General features: G+C 44.5%; 1 protein-coding gene across 2 annotated transcripts in view; it reads left to right on the top strand.

The window, feature by feature from the left end:
* The window catches only part of UBE2E2 (ubiquitin conjugating enzyme E2 E2), a 249,877-nt gene that overhangs the window by 5,826 nt on the left and 223,069 nt on the right, over nucleotides 1-20,982 (top strand). For both annotated transcript variants that reach the window (XM_053261724.1, XM_053261723.1), the window contains exon 2: nucleotides 7,816-7,999. In XM_053261724.1, coding sequence (XP_053117699.1) covers nucleotides 7,824-7,999 — 176 coding nt within the window. In that variant the 5' untranslated portion in view covers nucleotides 7,816-7,823. The remainder of the gene's footprint in view (nucleotides 1-7,815; nucleotides 8,000-20,982) is intronic.

Below are 20,982 nucleotides of genomic sequence, written 5' to 3'. Positions count from 1 at the left end.
CAGACAGAAGAATGTCAAGGCAGCTTGCCAGTAATTGCTCGACTTCTGACCTGGGAAGTACCATCAGTATCTTGAACCACATTGGAATTGGGCTTTAAAAAACTGGAGACTGTGCTGGTGAGGTGTGGGTCACTGCTGAATCAGCAGCACCAAAGAGAGTTGTTGCTTGGGAATTGGATTATGGTTTTCCTGTGTTTTCAAAATTCGCCACTAGTGTTCTTTTTACATTCTGCTGAATTTAGAGTGAATATTATTGGAAGGTTACTGTTTGCAGTAGGAGTACTGGCTAGATTAAAACTGCTTTACCCTTATCGTTTCCCATTAGTAGTGAGAGAAGATTACTTACTTCTGTGAGAAGGATGCTACATCTTGTCTGTTCAGTTCATGTCCATCATAGCTAGCAAATTTTGCTGTTGTCAGTGATCTAGTTGCAAATTCAGAAGTACCGGCACTCTCCATGTCAGCCCCCATAGCCATACCTAGCAAGACAGTACACCCATGATAATGGCCACTCCCTTACTTAGAGGCAATAATTGGGAGGTTTGTGTTAAAAGAAGTCAAGGATCATGTAGATTCTAGGGAATTTACTGGAATGTATGGCAGGGGATGTCCATTGAAATGCACCGATTCCTTCAAAATGGCCATGTGAATGCATGGAATTTCCGAATGGCTGCTGGAAGGAACCAGTGCATTTCAGTAGGCATTCTCTGTCAATCATGTTAGGATAAACTGACACTAGTGCACTGTAGGACTAACATGTTGATGGTCCCAGGTTCAATCCCTTGCAGCATCTCCAGGAACAGCTAGGAAAGACTCCTGCCTGAAACCATTGAGAGCCACTGCCAGATGTGCACAGAACCAGCTACCTAGTGTAGACAATACCGAGCTAGATGGAGCAATGGTCTTACTCAGTATAATGCAGCTTCCTAGGTTTCTAAGACAATAATGGTAACTAGCTTAACCCATGTGGAGCTTCTGCATGCTAGTACTTGATAGCTCCCCTCACCCCCTGCCACAGCCCCTCATCTCAGAATTTTCTCCACCCTCACCTGAGCTGCACTCCTTCTTTTCCTTCTCCATCCCATTGCTTCCATTTCCCTCATCCAGTTGCACTCTCCCTCTTGGTTGCACTCTCTATCGCGTGCGCACGCTCTCTTTGCCTGCCATCCTCCACCTCCTCACCACCATTATTTCTCCTCCTGCCTCCTCCTCCCAGCCGGTGGAGCTTCACCTGCCATCCACCCACCTCTTACAGCTGGCGGGCTTTGCCCACCGACCCTCCGCATCCGCCTCCTGGCTGCCGCCATTATTTCTCTCTGCTTCAAGGCTGGAACTCTCACACGCTCTAGAGCATCTGCACACTAGTACTTGATTGCTCTCCCCACCCCCGTCACAGCTTCCTCACCTCAGAGATCTCCCCACTCTCACCTGAGCTACACTCCTCCTTCTCCTTCCCGTTGCTTCCATCCTCCTCACCCCTCTTGGTTGTGGTTTCAGCATTACTGCCGCCTATTGGCCAAGCTGGAGTCCCCTATCCCCAGAGATAGGCTCACCTGAGCCCCGCTTCTTCTCCTCCCCACAGAAGCAGCAGCAGTGGTTGACTGGGCCATTCCTCGCTGCTGCCACCATTATGGTCGCTCGTTCTCAGGCTGCTGACAGGCTTGGGCCCATCCCTTTCCTTTCCTTCTGTCTCTATTCCTCCTCCCTTCTTTTTCTCTTTCTCTCTCCTCCACTCGCTCTCCTCCACTTTTTCTTCATCCTCCCTTCATGTTTTTCTCTCTCTCTCTCCTTCCCTCCTTCTCTGAGTTAACAGATCTTGTTCATCTTGTTTCCTCATCTAATTCACACAGTGGCAGCCTTCTTCTCCTAATGGGCCTCTTTCCTCCCTCACAACCCCTCTTCTCAGACCCCTGCCTGCTATCCATATACGTGTGTGTGTGTGTATGTGTGTGTGTGTGTGTGTATGTGTATATATATATATATATATATATATATATATATATATATATATATATACACACACACACACACACACACACATATTCATTCCTCTGCTCTACAATCAAGAACATCTTCCGACCAGTAACACTTGCATTCCAACTGACCTTAACCATCACAGGCTCCTCCTCCTTATCTGCATATGGAATCCCCACTGCCCAATCACCATGGTGCCACAGGCCCCTCCTCCCTATCTGCATATGGAATCCCCACTACCCAATCACCATGGTGCTTCTGCTCCTTCTCCCTATCTGCATACCTGGTGGCGCAGTGGTAAAACTGCCGCCCTGTAACCAGAAGGTTACAAGTTCGATCCTGACCAGGGGCTCAAGGTTGACTCAGCCTTCCATCCTTCCGAGGTCGGTAAAATGAGTACCCAGAATGTTGGGGGCAATATGCTAAATCATTGTAAACCGCTTAGAGAGCTCCGGCTATAGAGCGGTATATAAATGTAAGTGCTATTGCTATTGCTATATGGAATCCCCACTGCCCAGTCAGGTGCTTCTGCTTGTGAATTCTGTCAGCCAATCACCTCTCCCCCTCTGTCAGCCAGTCGCCTCCTTTCTTCCACGTCCCCACGTATCTCGTTATGGAGAATTAATTATATAGATAATAGATATAGATACACTTGGAATAGCAAGAGCAGTACATTATTTCCAATGTAGAAAATCAAGGGCTTTGCGTCCCTGCTGAGATCCTGGAAGTGGGTGGGGTGGGGAGTACTGGGACTGTGTCCCTGCAGCACTACACCACTGGCTGTGGGGGACTGGTGGCCTGGTTCTGAAATATTATCTTATTTAATGATTATTTCCCATTTCTTTTTTGTTTCCAAGGTGCATTTCAAAGAAAAACACAAAAATTATTCAAAGTTACCAAAATAAAGCAGCCTACAGTCAGATTAAAGTAATAATAAAACCACAGAAGAGTAAAATTCCATAATGGCTGCAAGAGCAAATATTAGAATACCTCTTGAGAGAAGAAACACTTTCATCTACATTGAAAGAGCCGGTTGTAAGACACTTGTTTTAAAAACTACGGACCCTTCAGTGTTTATGGTTTTGAGCCTAATCTTTCTGGCCAAAGGGGCTGATGATGGTATGGCCGTTTCAAGCGCTTCTATAGGATTTTCCACATCTGCTTTTATCTAGCTTCTGACCAGGACTGAAGACTGCTGTGTGTGTTGGCAGCAGAGATAGGAGAGGTATGGTCATGTTGTCTCTTTGGAACTTTTCTATACTTCCATGGTGTCTTTCTGATTTGGCTGCAGGTGTTGGGAGTTGGAAGCACATACAGGTAGAGCTAAAGGTGGTATTGAGAGACTGTCAAATAAGAATATACATTTGTGCTGCCAAGTTTCACAGGCCAATCTCATTTTCCATGCTGGAACATCACAAAAATCTCTGGGAGAGTTTTGAGTTGAGGTGTCATACATGAGTTTTACTTACTTGGCTGTAATATTCTTTACCAGTTCCTTGAGTATCTAACTAACTAACTCTAACTGGATGAAGTTTAGACGCTCAATTCAGATAAGATGGAAGTTCTGGTAATAAAGAGGTTGAAGTTCCCAGGAAGCAGTGCTTTATTTTGTCTTGGATGGGGAATAATCCTTCTCCTGAAAATCAATATTCACAGCTTGAAATTGGTTTTCGATCATCCAGACTGTGTTCCTGGATTACTAGATTGTGGCTGTCACCATGGCCAGGAGCGCACTTCATCAGCTTCAGCTTCTCCAATTGACTGCTGTAATGTGTTATATGTGGGCATGCCTTTGACAGTGACTTTGGAACTTGAGCTTATTACAATGCAACAGTTGGGTTATGTGGCTACAAACAGGTAGTATATTGTAGATACTCTGTGAAAGCTCATTGGCTTCCAGTTAGTTTCGGGTCCAAACTCAAGGTTCTAGTTCTAAACTGATAAAGCCACAAATGACTCTGGTCCACAGTATTTGGTAATAACCAAAGTGCTGGTTATTACCTTTAAAGCCCTAAACTGCTTGGGTCCAGGCTACCTTATAGAGCACCTTCTTCTGTATGATCCCCATCACACATTGAGGTCATCTGGAGAGGTTAATTTCTAGTTACCACCAGTACGTCTGGTGGCGACTTAGAACTGGGCCTTCTATGTAGCTGCTCTTGGCCTTTGGAATGCACTTCTGGCAGAAATCTGCAGTTTAGGTTTGCTGTTGGCCTTTAAGAGAGCCCTAAAGACTGACTTGTTTGGCCTGGCCTTCCAAGGTTTTTAAATAGTTTTTAAGTATTTTTAATTGGTTTAAAATTGTGTTAAAATTGTTTTTATATTGTTTTAAGTAGTGTGTCTTAAATGATGTTTGTTTTTATGTTTTTTAAACTAGCATTGCACCACCGAGAGCCTCTGGATAGGGGCGTCTTTTAAATGTAATAAATAAATAATATTTGAATAAACTCCTTTTTCGATATGAATCTCTTGATAGACTTAACCTCTAGTGATGGAGCCTTGTTGTATATTCTGCAATGAAGAAGGTAAAATTGCTGTCTCATAGAAATAGTGTATTCCTTTTGGTGATCCAGTGCATATGTGTGACTATTTTGTCAGAGTTGGTTATACATACTTCTTGATGGCTTGTAGATTAAGGCTACAATTCAACTAAAGCTAGGAAAGCTTAGTTCTACATTATGTTGGACTTTATGTTGAAGTATAACTTAGAACCATGTAGGAGTGCTTTGAAAAAGTTTCATGAATGGCCCCGTTCAACTGAGACTGCAGTCTAAGATTTCTGTAGGACTTACTTCGAAGTGAACACTTAGAACTGCATGTGACTTACATAGGTGCCACCATTATAACACAATTGGTTATCTTCTTACTTTAATGTTAATTCCAAATTACTGTTAGGATTGCAACACAGGTGATGTGAACCAATAATCTGTTCTAGCATCATTTTGCATTAAATTATGTAGAACTAGCTTAACCCGCACAGAGCACCTGCATGCTAGTACTTGATTGCTCCCCCACAGCCCCCCTCACCTCAGAGATCTCTCCACCCTCACCTGAGCCACACTCCTGCTCCTTCTCCTTCATCCCATTGCATCCACCCCCCTCAGGCCTCTTGGTCACTCCTCCATCCCTTTATTCCATCCCCCTCACCCCTCTTGGTCGCGGTTGCAGCTTTGTGGCACCTATTGGCCAAGCTGCAGCCCCCTATCCCCAGAGACCTCTCCATCCTCACCCCACTCCTGCTCTTCCCCACAGGAGCAGCAGCAGCGGTTGACCAGGCCCTTCCTCGCTGCTGCCACTGTCATGGCCTCTCGTTCCCCTCAGACCCAGGCTGACATGCCCGGGCCCGATCCTTGCCTGCTTGCCTCCCTCCGCCAATGGCCTCAGTAGCCCCAAATAGCAGCAATGGTTGATTGGGCCCTTCATTGCTGCTGCTGCTGCCATAACCACTCATTCTCCTAAGCCGCTGATAGGCTCGGGCCCGTCCCTCACCCTTCTTTTTCTCTCTCTACCCCTCCCTTCTTTTTCTCTCTTTCTCTTTTCTCCATTCACTCTTCCCCCCCATATCTTTCTTCTCCCTTCTCTCTCTCTCTTCCTTCCTGAGTTAACAGATCTTGTTTCCTCATCTAATCCACACAACAGCAGCCTCCTTGTCCTTCTCTTTCCTCGCTCACAACCCTTCTTCGCAGACCCCTGCTATCTATCTATCTATCTATCTATCCCTTTTCTCTACGATCAAGAACATCATCCTACTAGTAACAGTTGCATTCCAACTGACTTTAACCATCACAGGCTCCTCTCTCTCTCTGCACATGGAATCCCCACTGCCCAATCACCGCAGTGCTTCTGCTTGTGAATTCTTGCAAGAGCTGCCACGGCTGCCATTTTCCCCCTCCCACCCATCCCATGGCTACTTGTGGCTACCCGTGGCTATGCAAACTCTCATGAAGGCTGCCACACGTGGGATTAGCCATGGTTATGCCTTAGAGAATTAAATATATAGAAGATGGTTCTTCCCCGTCCATTGTGATCTGCTTATTGATCTTAAGGCATCAGGAATGTACCCAAATTAGAATAACTACTTGCCTTGTCCTTGACTAGAGAGACCAGCATATTATGATATCTCAGCTACAAGCAGAGACAATGGAATAGATACTATGGAAAAGGCCAACATTCAGTTTATGGAGGTACAAGGGTGCCGCCAAGTTAGGCAGGAGGGTGACTCCCTCTCATTGTGCTTTGTGTGAGGATGGTTTCGGGCAATTTCCTCTGCAAACTCATAGTCCCCCAAGTCTCAGGAAAGATAGCTTTGGCATGCGCACACACTACAGAGGGTCAGGAGTGGCCAAAAATCGCCTCTCCGCACATGTGCCATAAAAACCCTGGTGTGTCAGTAACACAAACTAACAGAACTAGTTTGGATGTATCTTGCTGAATCATAGTGGCTAATACATTATACAGCATTAGAAAAGTGGGACAAGAGCAGTGCCCTTTCAGAAAGCCTGCTGCAAATCTCAGTCAAAAGCTGTCCCACACCAAGTGTGCAGGGAGGCTGAGGTTGGAGTGATTTTTGCTCTTCTCTCCCCCTCCAAAAGTGCTTTTTGGCTGCCAGAAATACATTCCTGAAGGTCACGTGTGGATTTAAGGCGTGTGTGTATGTGTGATAGCTAACTTTTATCTATTTAATATAGATAAAATATAATATATTTAAAGCTGAACACTTTAACTGAACCTGCCTGAAAGCCTAGTTTCAAGAATGCTCTGGCTCACATTTAAGTAGCTGTAGATGAACTATAGGTGTAAGACAAGCTATAGATGTAATACAAGCATTTGCTTGAGCTGGATATGAAGTTAAGTAACAACACCTTTTTCCTGGTATTTTGGGAAAGATAATTCATGAACTTTTAGACTTAATGTACATTATTGTATCTCGATTAAGGAAGAGGGCAAGGGGATATTCAGTGTATTCATTAAGGGATATTAGTCTGTGTATTCATTAAGTATTTACCCCTGTGTATTCAGGGGTAAAATGAACTTTGTGAATTGGGTACTTCAGTTGCTTCAAGTTTCCAAATAATACGTGCAGCAGTAATTCTTAAGAATTTTGTTGCTGCAATGACACTTCACTTTACAATTATTGCTCATCACATGTGGTCTCACTTTTTCTATCTCAAACAAGGATGAAAGTGGTGTAAGATGTGTGTGGCAAATTCTTTTTACTTTGTGATCTTTGAAGTTTTTTTTTTTAAACTACATACTTGCTTGTTAGTAAGGCCCCTTGAATTCTACTTCTGAGTAGACAGGAACACAATTGAGCTGTGATGGTGAGATCCTAAGACTCTGAGGGAAAGAACGGCCCTTACTCTGAAGTAATTTTTTATTTTATTTTTTAGATTAGGCAACATTGCCTACAAAAAAGTAGCAGTATTTATTCTCTTGTTTTGCTTTTTAAATACTATGTATAACTAAATAAAAAGGGTTTGTGATAGTATTGTTCCTCAAAGTGATTTTGTGAAGAGAAGCACATAACATATGATGTTGTATGAAGCTCTTGTTAGTATTGAAGCTGCATCTGAAGTGTAGCTATTTACTTGGAGTTCCAGAAATTGTATTGCCAAAATGGCATTGCTGGAAAAGATAGTAAAGAATCTTGCCTGCTAGGAATTTCAGCCTGCAAAATAGGTTTCTAAAAGTCAGTTATCAGCTAAAACCATTTTACTAACCTTTTGAACAACATCTTAACTCAGTAGTTTGAAGATGGATAATCTCTTGGCACTGGATAGTCCTGGATTTTCTTGTAGCATTGGAGCCAATTTTTATGCTTTTTGTGTGTGTTCCATTTAGAATCTAAGATGTCCACTGAAGGGCAAAGAGTTGACGATAGTCCAAGCACTAGTGGAGGCAGCTCTGATGGAGATCAGCGAGAAGGTGTTCAACATGATCAAGAAAGAGAACAGGTTCAGCCCAAGAAAAAGGAGGGCAAAATCTCTAGCAAGACAGCTGCTAAACTTTCAACTAGTGCTAAAAGGTACTTGTTATTTGTGTGTGTTTTTCACTATCATTCTTTTTAAAAAATGAATATCACCATGCATCCATTTAGCTTCTAAAGTAGCTTTAACATTTCAGTATTTCACATGAGAAAGGTAGGAGTGTGGTTGATGTTTCTGTGTGTGTGTGCGTGTGCGTGTGCGCGCGCACACACACACACACTTGGAATGATTGTAACTGACTGAATGATTGTGACAGATTGTAACTGACTGATAGTAACTGACTGCCTATACATATGGTTTTAGCTTTAATTTATGTGATATATACTGACTCTTTATTGGTATTACAATTGAGGCAGTTTTGTGGCTTTAAAGTGAGTGTGTGAGAGAGACTGAAAGTTGTCAGTGTTACTTACAGTTAATTAGCCATAAACATTTCAGACACTAAGATAAATCAGCATGATAGAAGGCTAAAGTAATACCTGTTGCTGTAAAAGATGGTGTTTCCTTCCCCCAGTTGGCTTAGTAAAATGTCAGTGACTAAAAGTGCATTTTTGTTTCATTGTGTTAAACGGCAGATTTCCTTAATACATTTGACTCTCCCACCCTCGAGAGAAGGTGAATTTGGAGAACAGCTACTTAAGATATCCTAGGCTGTTGCATCAGTCACTTCATGATAATGATTGGTATGCTTAGACTCTGCACAGATGGAGCCTGCATTAATAGTTTTCCCCAAGCACATGGCAGCATAAGCCTGAACAGAATCATTCAAATCTTATTTCTAGGAACCCAAACCAATTATGGTTTTTAAAGAACTTTTCTAAAGCACAGTCTATAGACTTTTCATTATGTAAAATTCATGGCAACTTATTGCTTCATCTTACAGTGTTCTGAATCAGCAAATCTGACTAGTTAAATATATGTGTGCCCTACTATTGTAATTAACTGTCAAGTGTACCAGCTGCACAGTGATATTCCTCCTTTCCTTTCCATTCCTTCATCTTACTGTTGTGTAACTCATGTTGGCAACACCCATTTTGACTAATTGTAGTTACATTACCTTATATTGCCTAGTCTGGCTTTTTCATTGTGCACATAAAGCTCTGCATAAGTAGGTGCTACCTAATGTATTTCATTGCTGCAAAATGCTCTATGTATGGAAAATATTCCCCAACACTTGTAGAGCAAGCCTGTTTACAAATAGCAGTGCACATCAGAGCCTCCTGGAGCTTCATGTTATGGCTAATAAGTGTGTGTGTATTCATTCATAACTTTCAATCATGTAGTTGCTATGTGGAATCCAGCTTCAGACCCTGGTTTATGCTGAAACTCTGGCTGGCTTCAGACATAGCACAGACCTGCGGTTCTGCTCCCCCTCCCCCATCTACATTTGGATGCTGGGGAGATGGGCCTCTGCAGATAGTGAGACTGCAGAGATGCGGGGGAGAGAGCTGTGCAGGATTCCTTCTTGACAGGACAGCCTGCACCACCAATCTGGCCGGAGTGAGGGAGAAGCTTCCTCATTCAACTCCAGTAATGTTGTGCCTGATCTGCAGTGCCAGTGTTTGAATGTAGTGCTGGCACTGCAGAAATTGAGTCTGCGGTGATGAAATTCCAGTTTGGTGAGGGAAATTGTGGGTTGCTTCCCCCGCCGCCGCCCAAACTCAATTTTCCTGGGTTCGGACATTTGGGTTAGGAAACTGGAAGTAAAAGGACCTCCAGTTTCCTATTTTATCTGAACTCTGCCACTGTCTAAGATGTCTCTTGGTTTGGCAATAACCAACCCTGGCTAGTTCTAAGTCAGGATTGGAAATAATCCTTAGGAACATAGGAAACATAGGAACATAGGAAACTGCCATATACCAAGTCAGACCATTGGTCTATCTAGCTCAGTATTGTCTTCACAGACTGGCAGCAGCTTCTCCAAGGTTGCAGGCAGGTATCTCTCTCAGCCCTATCTTGGAGAAGTCAGGGAGGGAACTTGAAACCTTCTGCTCTTCCCAGAGTGGCTTCATCCCCTGAGGGGAATATCTTGCAGTGCTCACACATCAAGTCTCCCATTCAGATGCAACCAGGGCAGACCCTGCTTAGCTATGGGGACAAGTCATGCTTGCTACCACAAGACCAGCTCTCCTCTCCCTTATGTGCAAATACCATGTGGGGGGATTTAATCTTGACTCTGTGTAAGATCTGAAAACAGCCCAGTGTCACAGTCATCATGTAGTTTTCAGATTCAGAGTTAAAGAACTGAAGGATACATGCTGAATTAGACCTATGTAGTACATTTGCAAAATGATGTTTAAGAAGTGGTCTACCAACATGAGCCATGGCCAAGATTTTTTATATCTAAGATGGGCTGTCAAGGAAGTATTGACAATTGTGAGGGAGATATGAGCTCTTTCTTATCCTCTTCTCTCTTGTTTTCCCTTGCAGCCAGTTATTTTGAAATTCTCTTATGTGAATAGAACATGGGCTAGAATGCGGATACACTGCCTCTCTTCCTGATACAAGTAATACATTAGGGATGTCCTCAAAATGCGACCTGGCATCTGAATCGTAGGCACATCCCTTTAAAACTAAGGGCTTATACAGCCCCTTTAACACGGAGGAGAACAGGTCCATACTTGCTCTTCCATTCGCTGCCACTTCCATAATGGCAGTGTTCCTTCAGCTATGACCGCATGCCAGCGGGGCATTTTCCCAGCTGCCTCTGCCTGACACTGGCATGCACATGGCCTGCATGCATGCACAGTGGCCATTTGCATGGTCACTTGCTGGGAAACGCCCCATTGGCATGCAGTCATAGCTGGGAGAAGTGCCACCATTCGGTGAATGGCCGAGAAGCAGCTATGAACCTGCTCTCCTCTGTGTTAAAGAGGCTGTGTAATCCCTGGTTTTAAAGGGATGTGCCTGCAATTCATACACAATCATGATTAAAGCATTTTCCTAATTACATATGTGTCCTTCCACCACTTGTGCGGGTTGCTGTTGTTCAGGAGTAATTCTGTTAGGGCTGATTCTTGACTGCCTCTAGGATCCATTTCATATAGTCACATGTACTGATCCCCACCCCACCCTGGGCCATAGTGTACTCATCCCTGGATCACAGACAGGAAAGGAATTTTGTCTTCGGTGTAGTTCTGAATATGTTCAGGAAACTGAGCTACATAGTCTGTGTGTACAGTACAGGCTGACTTCTTGCTGCCTTTAGGACATATGCAGACAATTGAAGCTTAGATATAGATATAGATATAGATATAGATATAGATATAGATATAGATATAGATATAGATATAGATATAGATAGACTTCATGGTTTGGGGAGAGAGCATTGGCAGGTGGGGGGATGATAACTTTAAAAACTTAAAACTCCTGTTACGACTATTTTGGTTCCAGTTGTGTGCACCAGAACCTGAGGAAGTATCCTACACAGATAAGCCCTTGGGCTGATTAAGAAATAGATTATTTCAGCTATACAAAAAAGTGTATTTGTTATAGCGAGCTTGAATTTATTGCCATGTGAACTTGCTTATTTTGTATAAATAAGTTTATATTAGTCTGCTTTAAAATTTAAAAACCAGCTATTCGTATGAGGACCTGTGTACTTTAAAACAACCCCATGAATATCCTATTTGGAAGCTTTAATCTTATACACTTACTTTTGACTGACTATGCATATATTTAAATAAGTCTTGCTCACCTAGTTAAGGAGAAATCAGTTACTAATTATGTATTCTTCAATGGTTCTGTCTTGCACAAGTAAACCTGTGTTAATTCATTTATTGTGTATTGTTACCACTGTAACTATGACAATTTTTCAGAGACTTGGAGGTCAAAACAAATGGACCTGGGGATGCAAGTTAATACAGTCCCAGGATTCTAGGAGATATTCTCTAGTATATCATTGGGATCTTTCCCAGAAGGTCCATATGACCATTTTTTTTATTCCTTACAACTAACTGAAGTCTTCAATGTGTACGCTTTTCAAATTTTGAACATTTATGATTCTACCAGATAAACATTGTGGGCACTGACCTTTCTATTTATTAAGAAACCCTCTTATGTACATTAACTACCAGCCCTGACAAAATTCTGGAAACTCACAGCCTACTCTTATTCAAAGGAACGTGTTTCCAAAGGAGTTTGTATAAGGTTACGTCTTTAGCCTTGAAGTAATTTATTTTGCTTAATATTTTTGCCATGTGCACAGAACAAGCCACGCAGAAATCTATCTTGTCTCTAGGTAGTACCATACGTTTGTGATTATGCTCTCATGTTTTTGAAGGGTTATGTTTAATTACAAACTAATATGTTTTGTTGCAACATCAGCTAGTATACATACTTGTTAAAAAATATATGCATTTCAAACTGGGATATGATTTAAATTAGTTCTCTTCTAGTTAATTGTAACTTATGGTCACAACTGGCCACTCTTTTGTCTTGAGTTCTCTGGACTTTCCAAAGAACTCAGTGGAGAAGTGTCCATCCAAATATGATTCCTGTCTGTTCCTTTCTTATGTTGTGCTGAGCAGGTGCCTTGACTAAGGTGGATTGATTTAAATCAAGTTTTCCACTTGTGTCTCTTTACATAATTCTTAAATAATGGCGAAATCTCTCTCTGCTGAATCCTTGCCTATAGAGATGGGCACTAATTATCTAAAGGGAAGGGTGAATTTTGCCCTCACCATAGCAGGTTTCTGTATTTGCCTCTACTTGTTTCCCCATAGAAGTGAATAGAACCATTCAGTTATGGGAAATAGTAGAGGTATACACAACTGTAGTAACATAAAATTATAAGAAAAAGTAAGGAGTCCTTAATGAAATCTGTCCCCTCAACCATGTATCTTCCATATTTTTCCCCTGAGTAGGAGATCCTCAGATAGGGTGATGAACTGCGCATGCTCGAGACAGAACTGGAATCACGTGATTTGATTGTAGGCATGGTTGCCTCCTAGCCCCAGTTCCAGTTCTGTCTCGCTCGGGATAGGACTTATTGTGGAGAGAGCTCTGGTTAGTCGTTGCTTTTAATCTACTTCTTTCATAATTACTCTAGCCTCTTTCACCTTATTTAGTGTGCAAGGATGGGAAGAGAGCAGATCTCGATCTGGCTTATAAATTGCGCTCCAAAAAAGTTACTTTTTAATTTCTAATTCTCATTGGATCTCCAAAACTGCCCTTTTCTTAATTTCTGCCATTACTTGGCAATGGAATTGGCTCATGCCAAAGATCTCATGCAGGGCTCCTTGTCCGAGAGCACGCAGCTGCCGCAACACCTGGGCAGCAGCTTGCCCCCAACGGCGTCAAAAGCCTGTCCCTTGGCGCCTTCTGCTGCAGCCGCTCAAGCTCCTTTCGCGCCGCCAGGCGCTATAGCCTTTCCGCCCCAGCCGAACAGCCTCGGACTTCTAAGTCCCTAGGGCAACGTTCCTCCAAAGCCCTAAAGAAGTCCAGGCACCTAAATGACCAGTCCTCATCTCCCAAAAAGAGGCGGAAACGCAAGGACTTGGTACATCTGGCCGAGGGGCGCAAACGGCTGAGTGAGAGGCTGCTTATTCAAGCGGTTTGCCGCCGCTCGAAGATAAAGGCGGGCAAAAATGGAGCCAAACTAAAGGATCATTTGAAGAAGGGCTCCAAGCATAAGAAAGCGGAGGCTGTAGTCCGGAGCCCGGTGGGCATTATTCCGGCTTCAGTTACTCCTCCCGATGGAGACGCGCCGGTTGAGGGGGAACCAGCTGGTCTGCGCTTTCCCTCCCCGCTGCAGGACCACGTGCACACCAACTCGCCTCCCGCGCAACCTCAGACATCTCAAACTGTGAGTAGGGACCCTTTCTCTCCCAAAGCCACTCAGTGGCTCAGGGACTTTTTTGCCAGAGAGTTCTGTTTAGAGCCACCTGCGACTCCGAGTATTGTGCAGGGGGAGCGGTCCGATTGCTGCCTATAGCTGATCTGTCGGGTGCTGCTCCTCTACCAAGCATTGCCCCAGTACCTAGTCAAGGGGTTATTCCCCCACTCCCATCTCTGAGGGATAGAGGACGCAAAAGGGCTAGGAGACAGGGCAGCTACCACCTTTCTTCATCTTCCCCTGACTCTAGTCCCTGGTGCAGGGCCATCCCACTCTGGGAACGTGATATGTTTCTCCCTAGACCCCCTGCACATAGGGCCAAGGTCAGGTGAAAAGGGTACACCTCTTCTTCTTCGGTATCACCTGACAGGGAGCGGATACCATCTAAACCGGATGCACCTGTGCTTCCTAACACCCCACCCTCCCTCCCGGTGGCCCGATTCCAGCACCACCCCAAGTACCGGTCAGACCCACAGCTCCGGTGGTTCCTCCGTCATCATCTGGGGAGGACTCCTCGCAATCCCTACCTTTGGTCCCTAGGGATCCTGTAGACTCTGGGAAGGAAGAGGGGGAACTTTCGGAAGAGGAGATAGCTCCTCCTATAACTAACTCCATGAGGCTTTTTTCGTCCACAGATTTTGAGGTATTACTGGCTAAGGCGAAACGCACTATTAATGATGTTTCTCCCTCAGAAGTTACAGCTACAACTACTACCCTTGACCAGCAGGTTTTTCTTCCCACAGATCCGGTTAACCCAGTGGTACCTTTCCCTCCACTGTTTCAGCGGGTAATGAGTGCGGAGTGGCAACGGCCCACATCCTTCAAACCCATAGGCAACTTACCCAAAAAGCATTACCAGCTACCTTCAGAGGTGTCCAAACTTCTGGCTACCCCCAGGGTAGACCCCCCGGTGGTCCAAATGGTGTTGAGGGCTGTGGTCCATTCGGAACACCAGGAGCAACTAAAGTCTAAAGAAGACAGGCGCTGTGATGTGCTTTTAAAGAAGGCACACGATGCTTCCACCGCCACCATAAAAATGGCCACAACTAATTCCATTTTCGCTCGGGCGTCGGTCCTATGGGCTAAAGAATTGGTTAAGCTGGTTCCCCCGGAGCTACCTAAACTACACCAGGGCATCAATAAAATGGCCAAGGCTGCGGCATTAACCGCCGACTCCAGTTTGGACATCATCCAGCACTCCTCTAGGGCGCTGGTAGCAGGAGTGGCAGTTCGCAGGACCCTGTGGCTGAAGTCCTGGAACGTTGATTCCAAGTTCAAGTTGGCTTTGACTTCAGCACCGTTCGTTGGGTCTTCTCTCTTCGGCCCGGCATTGGAACCAATCCTCGTAGACACAAAGTATAAGAAGAAGGTCATGCCGTCCACACGAAGGGATTTCAGACCATCCTTTAGAGGTGGTCACAGTTCCTTTCATCCCTTCAGGCAACAGTTCAACCAGCCCTACCATTTCAATCAATCATACCAATCCAGGGATTTCCGATCCACGGCTCCTAGGGGTTTCAACAGATCGCAGTGGAGACAGCGATCCAGGGTCCAGGCACGTGGAACATCCTCCCATCCATTTACCCCCTACTATCGACATCGAAAGCAATGACTCCATTCCAGTGGGAGGAAGGCTGTCGCACTTCGCCCTGACCTGGATGTCGACAGCAACAGACAAGTGGGTACTGGAAACGTTCTCCAATGGATACACCATAGGTCTAATATCTTACCCATCTTCCCACTTCATCCTCATACCAAGATCTTCCGTTCCTCAGAAACATCATTGGATGCAGCAAGCGGTACAACATCTTCTCCAGATCAAGGCAATAGAATATGTCCCTCCATCCCAAAGCTTCCAGGGGACCTATTCTATCCTTTTTCTGGTTCCCCAAAAGGACGGTTCTTGGAGGGCGGTACTGGACCTCAAGGCTTTCAACCACTTCGTCCGAAAGAAAAAGTTTTGTATGGAGTCTCTCCGCACCATAAAGGAGGCGGTAAGGAGAGGGGACTATCTGGCTTCTGTGGATCTCTTGGAAGCTTACCTCCATGTGCCCATCAGACCCACCGATCGGAAATTCCTTCGCTTCGTATACGACGGAAGTCACTTTCAATACTGTGCCCTTCCTTTTGGTCTAGCATCAGCCCCAAGGGTGTTCACGAAATTGATGATTTCCCTAGTATCGTCCCTCCGCCTTCAGGGGGTGGGACTTCATCCGTACTTGGACGATCTGCTCATCAGAGCATCCTCCAGAGTCCAGGCTATCAAAAACGTTCGCACCACTCTACTGGCTCTGAGGGATCACGGCTTCGTTGTAAATATGGAAAAAAGTCATCTGAATCCATCCCAACAGCTGGTTCACCTGGGAGCATTCTTCGACACCGCACGGAACACGATATCCCTGCCCCCAGAGCGCAGGGAACGTTTTGTCAAACAACTCCTGCCGCTCCTATACAAACCAAAGGAGGACATCATGAAACTGGCGCAGTCCCTTGGCGCCGTGATAGCCTGCTTGGACTGCACTCCCTGGGTGAGGTGGCACTCACGCCCACTTCAATGGCTCCTCCTACTGTGGCAGGATCAGATCATGGCAGCCCAAAGTCAACACATACACATTTCCCAGATGGTCAGACAGTCGATTCAGTGGTGGCTATCTCGAGCCCTTCTTCGGGGAATTCAGCTTACGGAGCCCCGAAGGATTGTAGTCATGACGGACGCCAGCCTCTCGGGTTGGGGAGCACACTTTCAGGGACAGGTTGTACAGGGCATCTGGTCTACCAAGGAAGCCTTCTTTCCCATAAACTGGCTGGAGCTACGAGCTGCGCGTCTTGCACTACAACACTTCCATCAGACCCTTCAGGACCGCCACGTCCTCCTACGAATGGACAACATTACGGTCAAGGCGCATATCAACCACCAAGGGGGGACGAGGTCTCCGATTCTTATGCGAGAAACCGATCTTCTGTTCAGCTGGACGGAATCCAACCTTCAGTCGATCTTGGCCGAGCATCTCAAGGGTGATGAAAACGAGATTGCGTACTGGCTCAGCAGGGAGACAGTGGACCCGGGCGAATGGGTCTTACACCCGGAGGTCTTCCAACAACTCACGCGAATTCTAGGAACCCCATTAGTGGATCTCTTTGCTGCCCCAGGCAACAACCAGCTTCCGCGATTCTTCTCGAGATACCACGATCCTCTGGCATTGGGTACAGACGCTCTGCACCCTCAATGGCCAAACGTTCTTCTTTATGCCTTCCCACCAGTTCCCGTAATCATGAAGGTCATCCAGAAGCTTCGGCTGGAGAAGGCGGAGTTAATTCTTGTAGCCCTTTTCTGGCCTCGCCGCCCGTGGTTTCCAGATCTCATCAGCTTAGCGGCGGCTCCTCCATGGCGTCTTCCAAACCATCCAGATCTGTTACACCAGGGTCCTCTACTGCATCCAGACCCTCAGTGGTTACAATTAGCTGCCTGGAGGCTGAGCGCGCGAAGTTAGCAGCAAGAGGATAATCTGCAAGTGTTCAAGCCACCATCCTAGCCTCACAGCGGCCATCCACTATCAGGGTGTACCAGTCGACGTGGTCAGCTTTTCTACGATGGACTCAGGATCACGGGAAAGACCCTTTGACATCGGGCATCACAGAGGTTCTTGACTTCCTCCAGGCGGGCCTGGACATGGGATTGCGTCCTAGTTAGTACTCTCAAGCACCAGGCCTCAGCCCTAGCATCCGTGCTTCAGCTCTCTGCCTCGTCAGCAGGTCAGGTATATCTTCATCCACACCTATCCAGATTCCTGCGGGGAGCCACAAATCTGGCGCCTCCCCCACTTAGACATTTTCCATCCTGGAATTTGAACCGTGTCCTCAATGCCCTCACGAGGGAGCTGTTCGAGTCAATATCATCTATCCCTTGCGGATATTATTGTTTAAGTTAATTTTTCTAGTAGCGGTGACTTCTGCTCACAGGGTCTCAGAATTAGGCGCACTCTCAGCACGAAAGGAGTTTTGTACATTCCATTCTGACTCAGTTGGTCTTCGATTGGATCCAACCTTTCTCCCTAAGGTTAATTCGACATTCCACAGAGCACAAGTTATTGTTCTCCTGTCCTTCTGCCCAGCACCAGTACATCCTAAGGAACAGTTGTGGCACAAGCTCAACGTGCGCAGAGCACTGCCGTACCAAGGAGATTCGCCGCTCTGATGCCCTCTTCGTATCATTTCAACCGTCTAACATCGGTAACAGGGTGTCTAAAGCCACTTTAGCAGGGTGGATCAAGTCATGCATACATATGGCCTATGCGGCTCTTCATCTCCCCCCTCCTAGTGGAGTGACCGTGCATTCAACCAGAAGTGCAGCTGCCTCAACGGCTTTCTCGGCCCACGTCCCGCTCTCGGAAATATGCAGGGCGGCTACCTGGTCTTCTACCACGCCTTTCATAAGACATTATAAAATATCTGATTTCACTCAGGACCAAGCAGCATTTGGTCGCACCATCCTCCAACAGGTGGTCTAATTACATCCTTCCCATCCCAAGATCTTGTTCTCAGCTTGGGCACGTCCCTATCTGAGGATCTCCTACTCAAGGGAAAAAGAAACATTGGTCTTACCATGAAGGGTTCTTTTCCCCTGAAGTAGGAGATCCTCAGCCCCGCCCAGATGTAATTTTCTGGGCTGGGGGATGCTTGTACTACCTAAGCATCTATTTCATAGTTGGGACAGGTCCCTTCTGGGGTTCCCCCCCGAGGCTGTTTTCAGGGGTCATAGTATTTAGACCTCTGTTATCTCATTTTCTATGTTAATGTGGCTTTCACAATCTCGTTTAATGTGTTTTTTCACAATTCATGATCTCTCTGTCGTTTTGAGCCCTTACACACTTTTACCTATGAGCTCTCTCCCATCACATCACTATACCTCGATCCTCATTCCTGGAACTGGGGCTAGGAGGCAACCACACCTACAATCAAATCACATGATTCCAGTTCTGTCTTGAGCATGCGCAGTTCATCACCCTATCTGAGGATCTCCTACTTCAGGGAAAAAGAACCCTTCATGGTAAGACCAATGTTTCTTTCACCTTGTATTGGTATACATTTCTGTATTTTTTAAAAAATTTAAAGTTTTTAAACATTTTATAACATTTTATATTTTGCAACAACATGCCCAAATTGCCTCCCACCCCACCACCACCACCACCACCCCAGAAAGAAGAGGAAGGGGAAAGAAAGACAGACAGACAGAAGAGGAAAAAAGGAAGAGAAGAAGGGAGAATCACCATTGCACTAGAAGATGTGGATAGGTCAGAAGGATTCTTATTCTAAGAAAAGATTAAGAAAGTTATCCCAAATTTCAGACCATTTATCCAATTTATTTACTTTTAAGAGGGCCCATTTTTCATGTGCCGCAAGATTAAGCAGGTCCTGTACCCAGTCCTCGCACCAAGGGAGATTGGGAGATTTCCACAGCCTCAATATCAACATTTTTTAAAAAAATGTTCCAGGTTTTGTTCAGTCCTTGTGTTTCGTTTTTAAAAAGGTACCATGAATTGGCAATTGAGAAAAAAATCAAAGCAAACTAGACACTATTGTAAAGTATATAATACAAGAGGTTGAACAGAATGAGATTGGATTAAAACATTTTTTGTCTGTCTTGTATGATTAATTACTAGCTAGAGGGCAAATTCTGTGTGCTTATTTGGATTGCATTAGCAAGGTAGAATTCTTATGCCTTTCATATGGGTTTTTTTTTTTTAACTGTTTATATTCAGGTTTAGTTGCATATGCAAGAATAATAGGTTCTGGAAGAATAACTACTTCCTGAGTTTTAGAGTATATACCAATGACTCCTTGCCCAGTTCTTTCATGACCCCCACCCCCCAACCTTCCATTGGCGTTAAACTATTAGTCACAGATCACAATCTTTTGGGTCAGATATTCTCCAGTTTAACATATGCCCAAGTGTTCACTACTTAATTAATTATGTAATTAAGAAGTGCACACATGTCTATTATTTAGTTAAATTATATTTCATTCGAATTGTCCTTTTTTGTGTGGAAGAATTTTAGCTTTTCCTATATAAGATACTGGCAAGAACACATGCTTTACAAGGGATGCAAAGCAACTCCCAAAAAATTATCTGCAGCAGAGCTTTTTGATTTGGGGGTGTGGGCAAGTACCACTTTTGTGAGTCCTGCTGCTACAAATACAGCAGCGTATCCTTCTTGGCAGGGAGAACTGTGTGGAAGAGGCTTCTCTAGTTGCTTCTACCTTCTCTGCTCTTCTTGCCTAACTATGCCTCCCTTGAATCCACTGGGTTGCTGTACTGCTGCACCATGAACTGCCACTTTAGTCATCTCTATTTCCAACAGGATTGGGTCAGGCAGACGAGTGTCATGTTCGTGGTGAAGCGAGGCAGGGTACCACCTCATTGAAAAGCATTGCTCTAATGATTCTTGGTCGCATATCTAGCACTTCTCATAGTCTTTAGAATGTTGAAATGTAATAAAAATTTGTGTGAGTGAGACGGACACACATGAGACCTGGAAACTGGAAAAGGCATATGCAGAAATTGTTCAGTTATTTTTTTGATCACAAGTGGAATGTAAAGACTGACATCTGCTATAGAGAACATATCCTCTCAAAGGCTTGTACTTCAAACAATCACACATAAAAAGTTTGGAATTTTAAAATGAGTTGATATAAATACATATTATATGATAAATAAATTTTAAATAAAAAAGTTTTTTAAAATAGTCCTAGAACATTCTGATTAATGTAAAAAATTCTGGGCAACTTTCAGTTCCACAGAATAATTTGGAAAGTTGGAACAATACATGTGGAAGCTCTAGAACTGTCCCTTCTTTTTTAGCATTGTAAGGTTTGGACTTCTAGAGTATTGGTGGAAATTTGGTAAGAGGAACTGTGCTATAAGCTGGCCCCTGGACTTCTGTGCATTCTTGCATTTAGTACATTTTTATTTAGGCTTCTGTAATTTAAATAGAGCAAAGTTGATTTTTAAAAGTGTATGTTATGATGTATGTAAAATTGCTATAATGCAATTTTGTTTTTATTGGGGGGTGGGGTAAGAAACTACAGGATACTATAATTTTATTTCAACTATTCCTAGCACTGGAAGCTAATTTCTGTGTAATCTGCTTTCATAGTGGAAGGTGACTTTACAAGACAGATTCTTAA

This window comes from Hemicordylus capensis, chromosome 6, assembly GCF_027244095.1.
Source record: "Hemicordylus capensis ecotype Gifberg chromosome 6, rHemCap1.1.pri, whole genome shotgun sequence".
In the NCBI taxonomy this organism is placed as follows: domain Eukaryota; kingdom Metazoa; phylum Chordata; class Lepidosauria; order Squamata; family Cordylidae; genus Hemicordylus; species Hemicordylus capensis.
This window is presented reverse-complemented; position numbering and strand designations above follow the sequence as displayed.